The sequence below is a fragment of the Schistocerca piceifrons genome, chromosome 8, assembly GCF_021461385.2.
Source record: "Schistocerca piceifrons isolate TAMUIC-IGC-003096 chromosome 8, iqSchPice1.1, whole genome shotgun sequence".
Lineage (NCBI taxonomy): Eukaryota > Metazoa > Arthropoda > Insecta > Orthoptera > Acrididae > Schistocerca > Schistocerca piceifrons.
This window is the reverse complement of record NC_060145.1, coordinates 96,886,635-96,908,207: the sequence shown is the minus strand read 5'-3', so window position 1 is coordinate 96,908,207 and position 21,573 is coordinate 96,886,635. Positions and strand designations below refer to the sequence as shown.

General features: G+C 42.6%; 1 protein-coding gene and 1 pseudogene across 1 annotated transcript in view; one reads left to right on the top strand and one right to left on the bottom strand.

Moving 5' to 3' along the window:
* The window catches only part of LOC124712562 (BRCA1-associated protein), a 140,415-nt gene that overhangs the window by 66,707 nt on the left and 52,135 nt on the right, over positions 1-21,573 (top strand). The window contains 1 exon segment of the mRNA XM_047242876.1: positions 2,331-2,602. Within this exon segment, the coding sequence (XP_047098832.1) occupies positions 2,331-2,602 (272 nt within the window).
* On the bottom strand, positions 17,231-17,349 carry LOC124712587 (annotated as a pseudogene).

The window sequence follows — 21,573 nt, the reverse complement described above, 5'->3', positions numbered from 1 at the left end:
ATTCCCAGTTTTTCTTTGATTTCCTCATTGTGGACACCTCCTGCCATTGTTCCCATCTACTTGTACCTGCAATCATCCTAGCTACTTTCATATCTGTAACCTCAACGTTATTGATAAGGTAACCTGAATCCACCCAGCTTTTGCTCCCATACAACAAAGTTGGTCAACAGATTGAACGGTGCACAGATAACTTAGCCTTGGTACTGACTTTCTTCTTGCAGAGGAGAGTAGATCGTAGCTGAGTGCTCACTGCATTAGCTTTGCTACACCTCGCTTCCAGTTCTTTCACTATGTTGCCATCCTGTGAAAATATGCATCCTAAGTACTTGAAACCGTCCACCTGTCCTAACTTTGTTCCTCCTATTTGGCACTCAATCCGTTTGTGTCTCTTTCCCACTGACATTACTTTCATTTTGGAGATGCTAATCTTCATACCATAGTCCTTACATTTCTGATCTAGCTCTGAAATATTACTTTGCAAACTTTCAATTGAATCTGCCATCACAACTAAGTCATCCGCATATGCGAGACAGCTTATTTTGTGTTCACATATCGTAATCTCACCCAGCCAGTCTATTGTTTTCAACATATGATCCATAAATAATATGAACAACAGTGGAGACAGGTTGCAGCCTTGTCTTACTCCTGAAACTACTCTGAACTATGAACTCAATTTACCGTCAACTCTTAACTGCTGCCTGTCTATCTCTGTAAAGACCTTTAATTACTTGCAAAAGTTTGCCTCCTATTCCATAATCTCGTAGAACAGAGAATAACTTCCTCCTAGGAACCCAGTCATATGCCTTTTCTAGATCTATAAAGCATAGATACAGTTCCCTGTTCCACTCATAACACTTCTCCATTATTTGCCCTAAGCTAAAGATATGGTCCTGACAACCTCTAAGAGGCCTAAACCTACAATGATTTTCATCCAATTTGTCCTCAACTAATACTTGCACTTTCCTTTCAACAATACCTGAGGAGATTTTACCCACAACGCTGATTAAAGAGATACCTCTGTAGTTGTTAGAATCTTTTCTGTTTCCATGTTTAAAGGTTGGTGTGATTACTGCTTTCATCCAGTCTGATGGAACCTGTCCCGATTCCCACGCCATTTCAATTATCCTGTGTAGCCATTTAAGACCTGACATTCCACTGTATTTGATGAGTTCCGACTTAATTTCATCCACGCCAGCCGCTTTATTGCACTGCAATCTATTGACCATTTTCTCCACTTCCTCAAATGTGATCCTATTTCCATCAGCATTCCTTTCCCATTGTACATCGAAATCTGAAACATTACTGATCATATTTTCACCTACATTGAACAACTCTTCAACATATTCCCTCCATCTGCCCAAGGCATCAACAGGATTCACCAGCAGTTTTCCTGACCTGTCCAAAATACTTGTCATTTCCTTCTTACCTCCCTTTCGAAGACTGCTAATTACACTCCAGAATGGTTTTCCAGCAGCTTGACCCAAAGTCTTACCGAATAGAATTGGGGAGAAGATGAATTTGTGGCATAACTTGACTAGAAGAAGGGATCGGTTGACAGGACATGTTTTGAGCCATCAAGGGATCACCAATTTAGTACTGGAGGGAAGTGTGGAGGGTAAAAATTGTAGAGGGAGACCAAGAGATGAATATGCTAAGCAGATTGAAAAGGAATTAGGTTGCAGTAGTTATTCGGAGATAAAGAGATTTGCTCAGGCTAGAGTAGCATGGAAAGCTGCATCAAACCAGTCTCTGGACTGAAGACCAGAAAAACAACAGCTGTTCCACATATCTAGAATAATACATAACATTGCTATTAAATATTCTGATAATAGTTTGTATGGAGATATCAGTACTTTTCTACATTTGGGTAATTTTGTTTTGCAGCAATGTGTATACTGTAAAATCCATTTCTGGATTGATTTCAGGCCATATTCTATCCACATAAAGTTCTTCTGACTCTTCTTTTCTTTGCAAATCATGCATGAAAGATTAATTTAAGTTATGGACTTGTCGTATGGCCAAGTACTAGTTCAACGCTAGGCAAAGTGTAACAAATTATAAGTACAGTATAAGGAACAATGTTTCTTCTTTCCTGGTTAATCCACTCTGATCTGCCCACATAATCTACCCTCTCCTTTTCCTCTTCTTCAGTGCCCATTTCTTGTGGTGCAAGAGTATTTTTCTGTTGCTTAGGATAAAAATGATTGCCAACATGTAAAGAAAGATCTTGAAATTATGGCATATGTAAATAAAATTAACTATATGATCACAGTCTCTTATCCGCTATGTTTCTTCTTATTTTTCTGTTCCATAATTTGGTGGGAAGGTAGCAAGCAGCTGCCGAGTTCTACACGTCATTCAACGGTGTGCCCTTTAATTCTCTGGAACCTGATTGCTGCTGCCATCTGGTGTTTGTGTCTCACGTTGAGCTCGTATGTGAAGGGGGAAGTGAAGGTGAACTGGCTCCACCTCCTTCACATACTGAACTGCCCACATGCCCCGTTTGTCTCGAGCGAATGGATGAGAGTGTCGATGGCATATTGACAATTCTGTGCAACCATTCCTTCCATGGTAGTTGTCTGGCTAAATGGGGAGACACAAGGTAAATAATTTTATGTTGACAGTTTCATGAAAACTATTTGAAAAGCTGTTTCCCTATTACTTTTTATATGCAACACACATTTTTTTAACTAAACTTTTATTGTTTGTCCTTAATGAGTGTAAGTTCTGGCTGTTTGTGTTTTATTATATTTGAATATATTAAGCTATTCTAGAAATTAATGTAGAAATACACTGCTATCAGATTGGAGACACTTCACTCTGTATAACTTCTGCAACCTACATTCATATGAACCTGCTTACTGTATTCAAGCCAAAGTCTTCCTTAAAATTTTTATCCCCTCCACTCCCTGCCCCCAGTTCTCTATATTACAGAATTAAATGTTCATTCTTGAATCAATGCAACATCACTGTGTTACCTACCCTGCCTACCAATCTAGTCAGCAGCACGCTTCTATAACTCCATATTTTAAAAGCTTGTGTACTAGTTTTGTCTGTACTGTTCATCAGCCACATTTTACTTCTATATAAGGCTATATTCCAAACAAATAATTCGAGAAAAGACTTCCAAAAAATTAAGTTTGTATTCAGTGTTGTATTATTTCTGAAAAGGAAAGTTGCTACTCGTCATGTAGTGGAGATGATGACTCGCAGACAGGCACAACAAAAAGACTGTCACAAATAAAGCTTTCAGTCAGCAAGGTCTCCGTCAAAAATAGACAGCACACACACACACACACACACACACACACACACACACACACACGCGCGACTGCAGAGTCTGGCAACTGAAGCCAGTGTGTCTTCAGTTGCCAGAGACTGCAGTCGTGTGTGCGTGAGTTGTTTTCTCGAAAACTCGCGCGTGTGTGTGTGTGTGTGTGTGTGTGTGTGTGTGTGTGTGTGTGTGTGTGTGTGTGCGCGCGCGCGTGCGTTGTCTATTTTTGATGGAGGCCTTGCTGACTGAAAGCTTTATTTGTGACAGTCTTTTTGTTGTGCCCCTCTGCAACTCAGCATCTCCTCTACTTAGTGAGTAGCAACTTTCCTTTTCATATATTGTTATATTCCATCTTGGATTTACCATTGTTTGTTATATTATTTCTCTTTTTCAGCAAACCTTTTCGTATTATTGGCTGTCAGCATTTTATATCATCATCAATTTTGACATTAAATATTTAGGGAGTAAAGAAGACCACTCACCAAAAAGCTGAATCATTGCGTTATCGTCAGGCACACACAAAAAAGAAAGAAAACTGCAAGCTTTCAGCGTAATCCTTTCTTGAGCTAAAGTACAAATACACACACACACACACACACACACACACACACGTATGTGCGTCTACCCCTCTGTGGCACCAGCTGGATATGCCCAGTGTGAGTGCTGTAATTTGGCAGGTGGACTGGGTTGGGGTCGGGGGGTTGTCTCAGGTGGAGTACCAACTTAAAAAACTGTGCATTGTTTGCAGCAGAGTTGGTGTGTGACTCGGCTAGTTTCACAGATGGCCCAGCATCTGATGGGGTAGGATAAGCCTGTGAAGGGGCTCGAGTAGGAAGTGCTGGGTGGGTGGACTGGGCAGGTCCATGTGGCAAGAGTTGGGAGAGGGAGTGGCATTGATGACGCACTAAGATATTAAGTAGTTTGAGTGGGCAATGGAACATCAGATTAGGACAGATGCTAAGGATGACCCTCATACTAGGACATGGTGATAGATAATCAAAACCCTGATGAAGGATATGGTTAGGTTTAGTTGTTCCAGTGTTGGGTGATGTTGGATGACAAGAAGGGTACTCCATGGTACATGATTCTTGTGAGTGGTTGGGGGCTTGCGTGTGTGTGGTGTGTGTAGATATGGCATGGGAAATCTGTTTGCAGACTGGGTTTATGGATTGTGCCTGTCTGTGAAGGCCGTTGTGAGTCCTTCATCATACTGGGCAAGGAAGCTCTCGTCACTTTCACAAAGGCTTTCACAGACAGGAACAACCCCTGAATGCAATCCACAAACAGATTTTCTGTGCCATAGCCTCACACGCCCCCAGTCTTCCCACCATCCCTACGTATCAGCTACAAAGAAGTCTTCCCCTTGTCACCAATTATCAGCCTGGACTGGAACAACTTTGTCAGGGCTTTGGTTATCTATCATCATGCCCTTCGATGAGGAACATCCTACCCCAGATCCTTTCCACCCCTCCTAATGTGGTGTTCCATCACCCACCCAAACTACACGACATCCTAGTTCATCACCAATGCCACTCCCATTCCCATCCCCTTGCCACAGGGATCAAATCCATGTGCAAGACCTGCCCAATCCCTCTGCCAGCAGTTCCTACTCCAGTCCTATCACAGGCTCACCATACCCTATCAGAGGATGGGCCACCTGTGAAAGCAGCCACATCATATACCAACTGTAATGGATCTGGGAGATGTGTTATTTTCTACCGGATTTGTCGATACCAAATTGTAAATGTTTTCTTATATTTTTTGTCAGAATTTTTTATTATAATTTGCCTTATTATATGTTAATTTACTTATATTTTTGAGAGTGAAAGCATATTGATTACTATATAGCAAAGAGACTGATTACAAGTGGAAGCTTGTGTGTTGTTAAAATGTCTTTGACACTGGAGTCGTCTTCGACTGTACTCAGTCGGCAGTGATCTCGTGGTGTGTGTTGACGGTAGAACTATGTGCAGGTCACAGTCATAAATAATTTTGAATTATGTTACTATTTTTTTTTATATAAACTTTAAGAAAAAAAACTACATTTGAAGAAATGGTATTTGAAGCACCAAAAATGAGGCAAACACATTGAACCAGGACATTTCTGCAGCTGACAAAAACTGCAATTGTGGAATCATATTTCCACTAGACAACTGAAGCCAAGACCAATATCGTCTTGTAAACATCTAACGGAAAAGGTACTGCCACGAAATATGCCAAATTTAAGTAAATAAAAAATAGTGAGCATATTTCAACTTTGTGTCTCAGCCGGGATACCGTATTTCACAACTCTCCTGCAAACATTGTGCCCAGCTTTTTATGTTGGTATGACTATCAACTAGCTATCCAACAGGATCAATGGCCACCACCAAATTGTTGCCGAGAACAAAGTTGACCACCCGCTGGCACTACATGCAGCTGAGCATAACATGCTAAATTTCAGTGGCTGCTTCACAATCCAGGCCACCTGGATCCTCCCTCCACAACTGGCTTCTCTGTACTATCCACATGGGAGTTATCCTTGCAACACTCCTTCACTCCTATAACCATCCTGCCCTCAGTCTCTGGTATCCCACTGTCCCCACATCCTCCATCCAACAGTTTCCCCTTCCTCCATCCTATTACCCCCTCCCACATCACCTTCAGTGTGTGCCACTCTCCTCTGTCTCTGACACCTGTGCATCATTTGCCTAGCTCGTGCACCTGCCACACCTCCCTCCTGTATTCCTAGCTGGTTAACCGGCTGCCTTCCCAGAGCCATTAGCCACACACCCCCAACACCTCTTCCTGCCTCCAGTCCCCCCCCCCCCCCCGTCTCTCTCTCTCTCTCTCTCTCTCTCTCTCTCTCTCTCTCTCTCTCTCTCTCTCTCTCTCTCCCCCCCCCCTCCCCCTCCCCCTCCCCCTCCCCCCTGTCACCTCTTGTGATGAAGCTGACTGGGATAATGTTAATTCCCCTCTTGTTTTGCCAGCTGCCTCCTTAAATTTGGTTTTTCACTCTTAACTAATTACTATTAATATACATGAATATAATCTGTATTTTCATAAAAGAGAAAGGTTGGCCCTCAGTGTTAAAGAGTATAAGACCAGACCTGATTTTGTGCTTAGTTTTATGTATATAATTGATTTTATAATTTATTTTGACTATTACTAGTTAGTATCCTTTATTACAGGGTGAAATCAGTAATTGTTTTGTAACTTAAATTCTATTGTTGACGCATAAACAAATATGAGTTCTATACTAATTATAAACATTTGGAAGACAAAATACTAGTAATCTTAAAGTATCTATTTGGCTCTATTTGGAAACATGTTAGAAAAACCAGCCCTTCATTAATTACAAAGTGATTAACAGTTTTGTCAAAATAATTGTTTACGTAACTATATTTGTTAATTTCATGATTTAAACAAATAATTTGGCCTCAACCTTGTAGTAGAAGAAACTGTTAAAATACAGAATTTTTCGTTGTATTCAGTTAATTTAATGAGTTAAGTTTTAATTGTAATTTCTACAAATTAATCTTTGAACAATGTTAAATTCAGTACCTATTGTTGTGAGGATATATAATGGCCCGATTTTTGGTCACAAGACAGTCAGTCCACAGCCAAGTTTCAGACGAGGATCATGTTTTGGTTAGAACAGCAACAATGCTTCAATTATTAACTGTGAAATAAGTGTTAAACAAATAGGCCGTGTGTAAAACCAATGACAGTGTCTGCTCCATATGTACCCTTCTGTTCTTCAAGAACTGTAAACTTTGTGGTTATGCTTTTACTGCTTGTAGATGTTCAACAGTAAACTATAGTAGCAGTATGTGGAGGTACACTTGCAAACTATTAATGAGGCTTATGGTAAGTTTAAACAGTAGTGCACTGGCCATATTAAATGTGTATATGGGGTTGGTTGTGAAAAGGGAAAGTAAAAGACAGTAAAATGCAGCTGAGCAGTTGTCGGCTACATTATTTACCCTAGTCAGTGTCCAAATTACAAACCCCATTTTTCAGCCAGTGTAGCAACGCAGTACGTCAACACTGAGGACAACAGGTGAAGAAATAAAAGCAGGTGGAACCGCTACACTCCCTCCCCTCCCCCTCCTCCCCCTCCTCCCCCTCACCTAATACAACCCCAACCTGATCTACCTGCTGAAATGCAGCACTAGCATTGTGTGCCCAGATGGTGTCATGTAGGGGCATAGGCGTGCATGTGTGCATGCATGCGCGCACTCGCCCGTGCCCTATCTCGAGAAACAGTTATTCCAAAAGCTAGAAAGATTCCTTTTTTTGTTGTGTGTGCCTGTTGATGACTCAATTCTTCTGCTTATCAGTGAGTGGTCTCCTGTGCTCCCTAAGTATTTGCATTCTACTAGATCTTAACTACAAAATTACTTTTGACATATTCTTATATCAAATGTAAGCCTCGTCTGCAGGGGATACAGCAACCATTGTAAATAATATGCAGAGCACATCCACCAGTCACATATTATTTTGTATAGTTTTGCTCCTCCTGCTGAGAATCCTCAGATATTCATTGCCCTAGTGGCCACATGTTACAAGTTAAAAGCGCCACTTGATGCATTTGTTAATACAAAATTATTCATGTCTAATGAGAGAAACCAGTGAAAATTAATCAAATAATATGCAAACTCTGGCTGTATTCTATACATTAGTTGTTTTTAATTTGTTCTCCAAACAGAAAACCTCATTTAGTATCTCATTTTGTAACCTGATCCCCCAGCATCACATGATTTAACTGTGAGTAAGCATCATTACCCTTGTTTTATTTTCATTTGTGTACATCTTATAATCTATTTTCACAACTGTTGTAACCCTATAGTGTAAGTGTGCCTAATCAAAAAGCATGCCATATAAGTGCCTCCACAGCTGGCTTAGAGAAGTCACGTCACAACCTGGACAGAACATGCAGCAAGTGCTATGCCATGTGCACAACAGCCCAATATAAGCCTGGCATTCAGTGATCTCAACTTCACTTATGTTTACTTGCTTATTTTATGCTCACCTATGAGACCGTATATTGGTGTGTTCTATAGCTATGAAACTTTGTACTGTTCTATACTTCATTCAGTGTTATTGTGGAAGTCTTCATGTGGAAGCAGAATAAAAATTGGTTGGTCTTAATTCTGATATTGTGTCTGTACAGTGTTGCAACGTATGTGGCTACAAGTTCAGTATTCTACTCCACGTGTTTCATTTATTTCATGTAGTATACAGCCAACATGCCTGTGGAAGAAGTTCTTCAGTCTCGTATTGGACAACAGCAAGCTCTTATCAACCAGCTGCAGGCTCTCTCCATGGCACTAAACAATTTCACAGCCTCATTGATGTCCAGGTTCCACTGCCGTTAATGCAACCTCCCCCCCCCCCCCCCCCCCCATTTCCTCTGTATGGTGATTCTGTGGAAGATTGGAAGGAAATGATAATAATGCCTTTGGCAGTATTTTCAAGCTTTTGGAGTCACCAAACCCAATTTGTGTAAGGCTTTGTTTTTGTCATGGATTTCTACTTCTGTTTATCACCTCTTGTGTCAGCTAGCTCCTCTTCAGGAACCTGCCAGTTTCTCTTGGGGGAAATGTATTTATTACTGGCTCTGTAATTGTCATTGCAATCATAATTTTATTGCTCCTCACATTGAGTTATACCATTTTCAGAAGTGGGCACAACAGTTGTACAGACCTTGGGCACCATTGCCAGTTTGTTACTGAGGGCCATTGGACGTCATATGCCGACTCGATGGTTCGTGATGTTATAATACACCTGATGGGGAAGTTTGTGAGCATGCTTTACAATATGAAAATAACTCTCTCATAGATATTCTGAACATTGCTCAGTCTTCTGAAGTATCTATGGCAGCAGGAAATCAGATAGAAGTGTGGTGTGAAGTAGCCACCACTGCTTCCTCCCCTCCTCGGCCGCTGTCAGTTACTTCAGGAGGAAATTGGGGGGGGGGTTTAGACAGTAGCAGTAGTCGGTGTGTCACAACAGTGGCCAAGTGCTCCTCGTCTGTCATGGACTTACTATTTTGTTCATGGCCAATGTGCAAGAGAGGGGGGGGGGGGGGGACTGTTGCATCTGTGTGCAACTCTCAAACATGAAAATGTTTTTGAACAGTGTTTTGTTTCCCAAGTAATAGTAGTCCCAGACAAACTCTACATTGAAGTATATGTGATGGACAAGATGTTAAAAATGCAAGTGACATGGGTGCAGCAGTAACATTGTTAAATTATCAAAGCTATGTAGATCTTGGGTCGCTGGCGTTGTCCCCCGTATCATGTCAGTTGGTGAGTGACAATGGACACCCATACTAGGTTGCAGTTTTTACTTCTGCAGTGTACAAAGTACTAGTTTGGCCTTTGATCTTCCTAGTAGTGGATGATGCCAACACTGTAAACTAACGCCTTCAAAATTTTTTGGGTTCTCTATTTCTGTGCTTCTTGTATTGGATCAAGTTCCATACAACCAACTGGATGTTCTTTGCTCAGAATATTCCCCACTGTTTTCAGAAGTTTTAGAGTGTGGTCTGATTTCAAGGCTCACATCACAGTGAAACCAATGGCGTGCCCGTTTCTTTCAAGCCTACCGAGTCCCAGTAGCTGCACAGGAAAAGTCAGATTGGAACTAAACTGACTTACATCTTTGAGTGTTATCATGCCTCTCTCATCAAGCAAATGGTCTACTCCATTAATTATCAAAATATCTAATGGCAACCTTTGGCTTTGTGATTATTTTAAAAAGACTGTAAATTCACAATCTATTATCGATACCTATCACTTACCCTGTCCGGAAGAACACTTAGCATGGCTTTCCGGGAGCCAATATTTTTCCAAAATGGACTTGTCGGAAGCCTGCTTACAACTGCCTGTGGATGATTATTCCAAACATGTCCTCGTAGTGAATACTCCCTTTGGGGTATATCAATACCAGTGCCTGCCATTTGGCATGGCTAGTGCCCCTGCCATTTTCCAGTGATTTTTGGAGCAACTCACAGCCTCCATTCTGGGGTTCACTAACTACCTGGATGGTGTTGTGGCCTCAACAGATAAATGTTTGCAGAACCTTCATGCCTTGTTCACGGAACTACAGGCTGCCGGTTTGAAATGTGTCTTCAGCAAATCACAATTTTTTCAACTGTCTGTCATCTATTTTGGTTTGAAACTCTCCAAGCTGGTGTCAAGAGCTTTACACCAGCATGTCGATGCCATTACAGCTTAGCCACGTCCTGCCATTGTCAGAGAGTTGCAAGACTTTCTCAGAGAAATCGCATACTACCGTAAATTTCATCCTGGTGCAGCCACACTTGCCCAGCTACTTCATGCTTCTTATGTGAAGGTGTTCCTTTTCACTGGTCACCCACCTGTGATCATGCTTCTACCGTATTAAGGTCAAAATTATGCATGGTGCCTTGCTTGGTCTCCTTCCAACCAGGCCAGAATCTTGTCTTGACCACAGATGCCTCCCAGTATGGCCTTGGTGCCATTCTCGTGCACAAACTGTGCACCAAAAAACCCTGTGTCCGTACATCCACAATCCTACGAACCCCCCCCCCCCCCCCCTTCCACGATTTGTACTGGCTGCTGCTGCCTGCTCCTGGCCTCCTTTGGTTCCAGAACATTCTTCACTCTGTGGGCTATCACTGCCGGGCAGAGTGGTCTGCAGTGGGCCACCTTTCTTTATTTCTGCAGCCTCTCAGATGGGAACCTGTCTGTACCCGTACCTTTTCATACCATATTCTCCTGTGGCAGCATAACACCTGTCACCTACTGATGGAAGACATGGACATATCCACAGTGTGACTGTGCATAATCAAACAGCACTGTGACGTAGAGAGGTTGCCTTATAACCTAGCCAGACAGAGCAGGAAGTGCTGTGCTGTGTGCACAACAGCCCAGTACAGGCCCGTCATGGCCTCACTTATATTTAATCGGTTATTGTATGCTTACCTATGAGACTGTGTTATGATGTGTTTTATAGTTATGAGACTTTTTACTGTTGTGTGCTTCATTCAGTGATATTGTGGATATCTTCATGTGAAAGCAGAATAAAAATGGGTTGGTGTTATTGCTGAGATTGTGTCTATACAATATTACAACAGTGACGCTAGTCAGTGTGTTAAACATTTGTCTTTCACTTTTGCCAGTGTCTTTATTTAGTACATTTAATATGTTAGCGAGGCAAAAAATGTGGTTTTATACTGATACTGGTAATTTTTAATTATTTATACGTCTCACTCCTTCCCACTTTCATTTTTATCCATATCATCAGAACAGTCACATGATCGGCCTAGTAACTCAGAAGACCGTAGGTTCAACACCTGTAATATAAAACAAAGATGATGAGACTTACCAAACAAAACCTTCTTCCTAAAATTCACAAACCCAATCATCCCGGCCGCCCCATTGTCAGCTGGTTACCAAGCCCCCACAGAACGTATCTCTGCCTACGTAGATCAACACATTCAACCATTACATGCAGTCTCCCATCCTCCATCAAAGACACCAACCACTTTCTCGAATGCCTGGAATCCTTACCCAGTCTGTTACCCCCGGAAACCATCCTTGTAACCATTGATGCACTTCCTTATACACAAATATTCCGCATGTCCAGAGCCTCGCTGCGATGGAGCATTTCCTTTCACGCCGATCGCCTGCCACCCTACCTAAAACCTCTTTCCTCATTACCTTTAGCCAGCTTCATCCTGACCCACAACTTCTTCACTTTTGAAGGCCAGACATACCAACAATTAAAGGGAACAGCCATGGGTACCAGGATGGCCCCCGTACACCAACCTATTCATGGGTCGCTTAGAGGAAGCCCTTCTTGGTTACCCAAGTCTGCCAACCCAAAGTTTGGTACAGATTTATTGATGACATCTTCATGATCTGGACTCACAGTGAAGAAGAACTCCAGAATTTCCTCTCCAACCTCAACTCTTTTGGTTCCATCAGATTCACCTGGTCCTACTCCAAATCCCATGCCACTTTCCTTGACGTTGACCTCCATCTGTCCAATGGCCAGCTTCACACGTCCGTCCACATCAAACCCACCAACAAGCAACAGTACCTCCATTATGACAGCTGCCACCCATTCCACATTAAACGGTCCCTTTCCTACAGCCTAGGTCTTCGTGGCAAATGAATCTGCTCCAGTCCAGAATCCCTGAACCATTACACCAACAACCTGAAAACAGCTTTCGCATCCCGCAACTACCCTCCCGACCTGGTACAGAAGCAAATAACCAGAGCCACTTCCTCATCCCTTCAAACCCAGAACCTCCCACAGAAGAACCCCAAAAGTGCCCCACTTGTGACAGGATACTTTCCGGGACTGGATCAGACTCTGAATGTGGCTCTCCAGCAGGGATACGACTTCCTCAAATCCTGCCCTGAAATGAGATCCATCCTTCATGAAATCCTCCCCACTCCACCAAGAGTGTCTTTCCGCCGTCCACCTAACCTTCGTAACCTTTTAGTTCATCCCTATGAAATCCCCAAACCACCTTCCCTACCCTCTGGCTCCTACCCTTGTAACCGCCCCCAGTGTAAAACCTGTCCCATGCACCCTTCCACTACCACCTACTCCAGTCCTGTAACCCGGAAGGTGTACACAATCAAAGGCAGAGCCACGTGTGAAAGCACCCACGTGGCTTACCAACTGACCTGCCTACACTGTGAAGCTTTCTATGTGGGAATGACCAGCAACAAACTGTCCATTTGCATGAATGGACACAGGCAGACAGTGTTTGTTGGTAACGATGATCACCCTGTGGCTAAACATGCCTTGGTGCACGGCCAGCACATGTTGGCACAGTGTTACACTGTCTGGGTTATCTGGATACTTCCCACTAACACCAACCTGTCAGTACTCCGGAGATGGGAACTTGCCCTTCAGTATATCCTCTCTTCTCGTTATCCGCCAGGCCTCAACCTCCGCTAATTTCAAGTTGCCGCCACTCGTACCTCACCTGTCTTTCAACAACATCTTTGCCTCTTTACTTCCGCCTCGACTGACATCTCTGCCCAAACTCTTTGCCTTTACAAATGTCTGCTTGTGTCTGTGTATGTGCGGATGGATATGTGTGTGTGTGCGAGTGTATACCTGTCCTTATTTTCCCCCTAAGGTAAGTCTTTCCGCTCCCGGGATTGGGATGACTCCTTACCCTCTCCCTTAAAACCCACATCCTTTCGTCTTTCCCTCTCCTTCCCTCTTTCCTGATGAAGCAACTGTTTGTTGCGAAAGCTTGAATTTTGCCACGAAGAAAAATGATCCTAATCCTAATCCTACTCCTAATGATCCGACTCCTCAAGACACCATCCAAATTGAACCCTGCCTGGAACAGTTCCGTCCTCCGTCACAGCGGGACCCACCTCCTCTTCCTCAAAATCACCCTCTCCAAACCTTCCAGGAATTTCTGACTTCCAGCCTTGCATCTCAATCCTTCTTAAAAAATCTTAATCCTACACCCAACATCACCACTGCTGAAGCCCAGGCTATCCGTGATCTGAAGGCTGACCGATCCATCGTCATTCTTCCGGCGGACAAGGGTTCCACGACCGTGGTACTTGATCGTCGGGAGTATGTGGCTGAGGGACTGCGTCAGCTTTCAGACAACACCACATACAAAGTTTGCCAAGGTAACCCCATTCCCGATGTCCAGGCTGAGCTTCAAGGAATCCTCAGAACCTTAGGCCCCCTGCAAAACCTTTCACCTGACTCCATCAACCTCCTGACCCCACCGACACCCCGCACCCCTACCTTCTACCTTCTTCCTAAAATCCACAAACCCAATCATCCCGGCCGCCCCATTGTAGCTGGTTACCAAGCCCCCACAGAACGTATCTCTGCCTACGTAGATCAACACCTTCAACCCATTACATGCAGTCTCCCATCCTTCATCAAGGACACTAACCACTTCCTTGAACGCCTGGAATCCTTACCCAATCTGTTACCCCCGGAAACCATCCTTGTAACCATTGATGCCACGTCCTTATACACAAATATTCCGCACGTCCAGGGCCTCGCTGCGATGGAGCATTTCCTTTCACGCCGATCACCTGCCACCCTACCTAAAACCTCTTTCCTCATCACCTTAGCCAGCTTCATCCTGACCCACAACTTCTTCACTTTTGAGGGCCAGACATACCAACAGTTAAAGGGAACAGCCATGGGCACCAGGATGGCCCCCTCGTATGCCAACCTTTTCATGGGTCGCTTAGAGGAAGCCTTCTTGGTTACCCAAGTCTGCCAACCCAAAGTTTGGTACAGATTTATTGATGACATCTTCATGATCTGGACTCACAGTGAAGAAGAACTCCAGAATTTCCTCTCCAACCTCAACTCCTTTGGTTCCATCAGTTTCACCTGGTCCTACTCCAAATCCCATGCCACTTTCCTTGACGTTGACCTCCACCTGTCCAATGGCCAACTTCACACATCCGTCCACATCAAACCCACCAACAAGCAACAGTACCTCCATTATGACAGCTGCCACCCATTCCACATCAAACGGTCCCTTCCCTACAGCCTAGGTCTTCATGGCAAACGAATCTGCTCCAGTCTGGAATCCCTGAATCAGTACACCAACAACCTGAAAACAGCTTTCGCATCCCGCAACTACCCCCCCGACCTGGTACAGAAGCAAATAACCAGAGCCACTTCCTCGTCCCCTCAAACCCAGAATCCCCCACAGAAGAACCACAAAAGTGCCCCGCTTGTGACAGGCTACTTTCCGGGACTGGACCAGACTCTGAATGTGGCTCTCCAGCAGGGATACGACTTCCTCAAATCCTGCCCTGAAATGAGATCCATCCTTCATGAAATCCTCCCCACTCCGCCAAGAGTGTCTTTCGGCCGTCCACCTAACCTTCGTAACCTGTTAGTTCATCCCCATGAAATCCCCAAACCACCTTCCCTACCCTCTGGCTCCTATCCTTGTAACCGCCCCCGATGCAAAACCTGTCCCATGCACCCTCCCACCACCACCTACTCCAGTCCTGTAACCCGGAAGGTGTACACGATCAGAGGCAGAGCCACGTGTGAAAGCACCCACGTGATCTACCAACTGACCTGCCTACACTGTGATGCATTCTATGTGGGAATGACCAGCAACAAACTGTCCATTCGCATGAATGGACACAGGCAGACAGTGTTTGTTGGTAATGAGGATCACCCTGTGGCTAAACATGCCTTGGTGCACAGCCAGCACATCTTGGCACAGTGTTACACCGTCCGGGTTATCTGGATACTTCCCACCAACACCAACCTATCCGAACTCCGGAGATGGGAACTTGCCCTTCAGTATATCCTCTCTTCTCGTCATCCGCCAGGCCTCAATCTCCGCTAATTTCAAGTTGCCGCCACTCATACCTCACCTGTCTTTCAACAACTTCTTTGCCTCTACACTTCTGCCTCGACTGACATCTCTGCCCAAACTCTTTGTCTTTAAATATGTCTGCTTGTGTCTGTATGTGTGGATGGATATGTGCGTGTGTGCGAGTGTATACCTGTCCTTTTTTCCCCCTAAGGTAAGTCTTTCCGCTCCCGGGATTGGAATGACTCCTTACCCTCTCCTTAAAACCCACTTCCTTTCGTCTTCCCCTCTCCTTCCCTCTTTCCTGATGAGGCAACAGTTTGTTGCGAAAGCTTGAATTTTGTGTGTATGTTTGTTGTTTGTTTGTGTGTCTATCGACCTGCCAGCGCTTTTGTTCGGTAAGTCACCTCATCTTTGTTTTTATATATAATTTTTCCCACGTGGAATGTTTCCTTCCATTATATATATATATATATATATATATATATATATATATATATATATATATATATATATATATATATATATATATATATTTATTTTCTCTTTTGCGTCATAGTAATTCATATGGTTCTCAAGTATGATTATAATTGCTAGAGGCGTTCTGGAGTTACCCTTATTTTTTCAAGTCACAACCTTCCAACCCTTATCACAACTCCAAGAGGTTGATAGCAGCTTCTCAGTCCCACAGTACTGTTTCCCAGACTTACCAGATTTGGTTGAACTTATTTCACGCCTTCCACGCATACCACTAGTGTTGCTAGGTGTGTGTCTCCCTTTCAGTATGGCTTCCTGTATATCAGGTCACGTCCTTTCAGTATTCCTTCCTGTGTATCATGTCAAACGTGTGCCAAGTTTGATTGAAATCACTTGCACCCACATACATCAATTTTTATACTCATGTGTGAACTGCTGACACCCTCATCTACCCATTAAAACTTGTTGCTGGGGGGCTCAAGATAATTCCATCTTGAGGTGTTTTATTTTTATTTTCTTCCAGATGCTGCTGAGTCAGTAATTAAATGTGAACATGTCTCACTTCTCTGTATACAGTGGGATGATCTTGTAAAAGAAGTCTGTCCTCCTGATGCACAACCACTGTTAAGAAGCTAGAGAGGACACCTGTGTCATTTTATGTTGTTATGCACAATGCAGGTCATAACTGTGGCCTGTCCTCATGTACCACACTTATCCGACTTTAAAATGAGGTTTTCTCCCAAATTTGTCATCTTGCTGTCACAGATAAAGCTTTGATTGCTGAGGTCAGCATTTTTACATCATGTAGTAGTTTAATATAGAGGTTGTCCTGCTGCCAACCATGGGAGTGCACCTGCATACCTTGCTTTTTTGTGAGCCTGTACCAAATTTAAACTGCAGTTGGTGTGAATCTAATTGTAGCCGAAATTGAACTGACATTATAAATGAACAGATACTCAGCAAAATTTCTACAGAAGACAAATTAATTTGGACATAAACATGTTCATACCGAACACACAAAACATGGTACTATAAATAACAACAACAACAACAACAACAATAATAATAATAATAATAATAATAATAATAATGTCGTGTGGCTCAGTGACATGGTGCAAGTTGTGCAGTTGAACACCACTTCAGCAATTGGTGTCTGTCTGAGCCAATAGCACCTGATGTTCTCAGGTGGTCACCCATCCAGGTACTAATTGGGCCCAATGTTGCTTAACTTCAGTGATAGGGTGATAACTGGTGTATTCAAAATGGCAAAGGTGCTGGCAACATTATACACAGAGTCATGGGATAGCAATATGTATATATACAGGCAGTGGTATTATCGTATACACAAGGTGTAAAAGGATAGTGCATTGTCAGAGCTGCCATTTGTACTCATGTGGAAAGATTTCTGATGTGATTACAGCTTGACAAAACAGGAATTAACAGACTTTAAAAGCAGAGTGGTAGTTTTAAGGAATCATTAGAGAATTTAATATTCCAGGATCCACAGTGTCAAGAGTTTGCTGAGGATGCCGAATTTCAGGCAATATCTCGCAACACGAACAATGGAGTGACTGACAGCCTTCACTCAGAGCACCGGCTTTTGTGCAGAATTGTCGGTGCTAAAAGAATAGCAACACTGTATGAAATAACTGCAGAAATCATTGTGGGACATTTGACGAATGTATTCATTAGGGCAATACTACAAAATTTGGTATTAATGGGCCATGGCAGCAGACGACTGACACGCGTGCCTTCACTAATAGTACAACATTGCATGCAACGCCTCTCCTGCGCTTGTGACCATATCAGTTGAATCTTAGATGACTGGAAAACCATGGCCTGGTGAGATAAGTCCCAATTTCAGTTGGTAAGAACTGATGATATTGTTCAAGTGTGGCGCAAATCCCACAAAGCCATCGACCCAAGTTGTCAACAAGAAACTGTGCAAGCTGATGGCGACTTCATAATGGTGTGGGCTATGTTTACATGGAATGGAGCAGGTCCTCTGGTCCAACTGAAATGATCATTGACCATTTGCAACCATTCATGGACTTCATTTTCCCAAACAATGATGGAGCTTTTATGGATGGCAATGCGCCATGTCACTGGGCCACAATTGTTTCCGGTTATTTGAAGAACATTCTGGACAGTGTGAATGAATTATTTGGCCTTCCAGGTCACCTAACATGAATCTCATCGAACATTTATGGAGCCTAATAGAGAGATTAGTTTGTGTACAAAATCCTGCACCGGCAACACTTTTGCGATTGTGGATGGCGGTAGAGGCAGCATGTCTCAGTATTTCTGCAGGGGCTTCCAACTACTTGTTGAGACGTTGCCACATTGAGTAGCTACACTACGCTGGGCAAAAGGAGGTCCAACATGATATTAGGAGGTATCCCATGACTTTTCTCTCCTCAGTGTACATGAAACATGAAACAGCAATGGCGCCAAAGCAGCTACCCCTCGACAGCACTGTTGATTTTTTAGGGTGGCAACAAGTAATGTGGTGCATTGTTAGCCTGATGTGGTCCAGTTTGTGCCAATTCAGCAGTAAGGAGTCAAGAGGATAACATATTATTTTCATTTAGTTTGCTTAATGGTGTGAGAACAGTAAATTTTAGCTATTTATAATGATGGAAATCACAGCCGTTACTCTGTTGAGAAACTTAGATCTACGAGTGTGCTGTTCACAATTGGTTCATGCAAACATTACAAAAATAATGTTGAGTTAATTGCTATTCACGATTCAGAGGCCACAAACAACTGCGCAGCAGGAAGAAAATTTGATGTCACAGAAGTGAATGTTGGTGGGTCATGTCAGATATAGAATAAATTATATTTGTAGGTTGCCAGTTATACGTGATAAACTTTCAGGGGACCAAATCAGCAGTTCAGTGATCATCATGGCGAGTAAAAAATGGCCCATTTCAGAGTTGAAACTGACCATCATTTCAATCGATACTGAAGGTCTTACACATAACAAGAAAGAATTACTAAGTCATATGTGTCATGACCAGAACTGTGATTAAATATGCATTCAGAAAACTCACAGAGACTTGGAACCGTCATTGGGCCAAAATCAAAGGAATGAGTCTAGTGACTGAACATCCTCACTAACAGTACCATCTTCGTCAAACATCATGTTCTAGTCCTCACCATGGGAATATCAGTGGAATATGATACAGAAATTCTCACAGTTGAGCTGAGTAATTGTTGTGTAACATCTGTTTATAAGCCACTGGGCATAGAATTTAGATTCGTGGAACCTAATTAACTTCCAGAGTCAACATATAAAGTTTGTCGTGGTAACTTCAATATCCGTAATATTTTATGGTGTTACCCAAATATCGACAAAAGTGGAAAAGCTGTGGCAGAATGAGCAGATTCTTGTGACCTCAGTGTACTACATGATAAAAACTTCCAGCACTCTGCAACAGTGCAGCATGGAGACGTGGTTCTAATCCAGATCTTGTCTCTGTAAGTTAACAAATATCTTAGTTATCAGTGAAATCAGTGGCACTGGCAATCCCTTGCACCCAACACCATTCTGTTATATGCCAAATATACTTTGTAATCTAACCAGAGACAGTTCTTTTTTGAAGAAGGTATAATTTTAAGAAAGACAACTGGGAAAAATTCACCTTTGTGCTGGATGAGAGCATCCTTAGTATTGATTCAGTTCCAGAATCATATGATGACTTTGAAAATGTCATAAAGCACTGTTCCCATATCTCAATCCCACAAGATTACATATCGCTACACATTAAGGATCTGACTTCAGCAGTTTTTGGGAAACTGTCTTCATCTGTTCGATAATGATCATTTTAGTGAAGAAACCTCACAGGCCAGAGGACACTCTGTCAATACCAGTACCCAAGAGCAAGAAAGATGCTCGGTGTAAATTGATGGAGGAGATAAATATAAGCAAGAGTAGCCACAAAACCTCTTAAGCTTCTTAGTTGTGATCCAACAACTAGAAAGGGTCATGCCAGTGTGACAGCTAACTAGATTGCTCGTCATCTTGCAAATAATGGAAAACCAGACTATCCTATGCGCAAGTCAGGTTACAAAATTGTGTGAACAGAGGAATCGTAGACTAGAGAAATTTTACTGCCTTTGTGTTATTCTGAAGTATCAGGTATGCCAAGATTGTTGATCTTTTTATTGATTGCCAGTTTTGACATTATCAGATTTTGTAACATATTAACAGAAGTTTATGATCTTTTGGTCATACAGTGTCAAACATAGCTTACAGCCTTTTCATATGTAAGAACTGAATGCAGCCATAAATAGTTGTAAGGTCGACAAAGCAGTATGGGTAGATGACATCAGAATTCGACAAAGCAAACACTTTGGTGATCATGTGAGAGAGTGAATTTTATCACTTTTAAGCAACTGTACAAATTCCTGTAATTTCTCCAAAAACTGGAGGAAATCATGCTGGTCTTAAAAACGTGGAAAATCGGCAGCTGAGCCTGGAGACTTCAGGTCAGTATCTTTATGCCATCTACACAGAATCTTCGAGTAAATGTTGCTGAATTATTTGATTATGTTGTCGAGCCAGCTCTAATAAAAGAACGAGGAGGTTCCAGCTGAGGAAAAAGCTGTACATCTCAGGTACTCAGTCTCACACAGTTTATTGATGATGGTATTGAAACCTGGAAAAATTACAGAAGTAGCTTTTATCCACCTGACATATGCTTATGACATTGCCAACCTTCATACATTGTCGCAGAAGATCTATGGGATAACGAAATGCTATGGTTTCACAAAACTTATTCAAAGTTTACTCTAAAAGAGAATATTTTATGTGGACTTCCAGAGTCAGCATAGTCAATGGAGATGTCAACAAAATGGCCTACCACAAGGAAGTGTTCTTTCACCAGGGATCTTTATCATTTACACAAACCACTTCTGGTGAACACTAGGAGTTTCCTTTACGCTTATGGTCCGGCATCAGTTGTCGAGGAAAATCTTTTGAAGATGTTGAAGTCTCCCTGACATGTGCATTCAGGGAGCAGAGTACCTATTACTGTAATAAACAACTTTGGTCACATCCCATTAAAACACAACCATGTGTATTTCATCTGAATCACAATCAGGCATGTCGCAAACTTGGCTTCACATGGCAGGGGATACAGTTAGTAAATATGAATCATCCAAAACATCTGGGAGTCAATCTAGATCATACTCTGGCCTTCATATTCTGGCCTACAAGCATTATTCTGGGAATGTGAGAATGAAGATGGAAGCCAGAAATAATATCCTTCACAAGATCACTAGCAGCAGGTGTGGTTTTCAACCACAAACTCCAAGAATGACAGCACTAGCAACATGTTACAGTGCTGCAAAGTAAATCTGTCCAGTCTGGTACAAACTTAGTTGACAAGGTGCTAAATGAAATATGTAGTCTTATTACAGGTCGTCTGAAGCCCATGCCACTTTTAAAACCCCACCAGCTTGCCGGCACAGTGCCACCAGATTTTCATTGTGAAGAAAC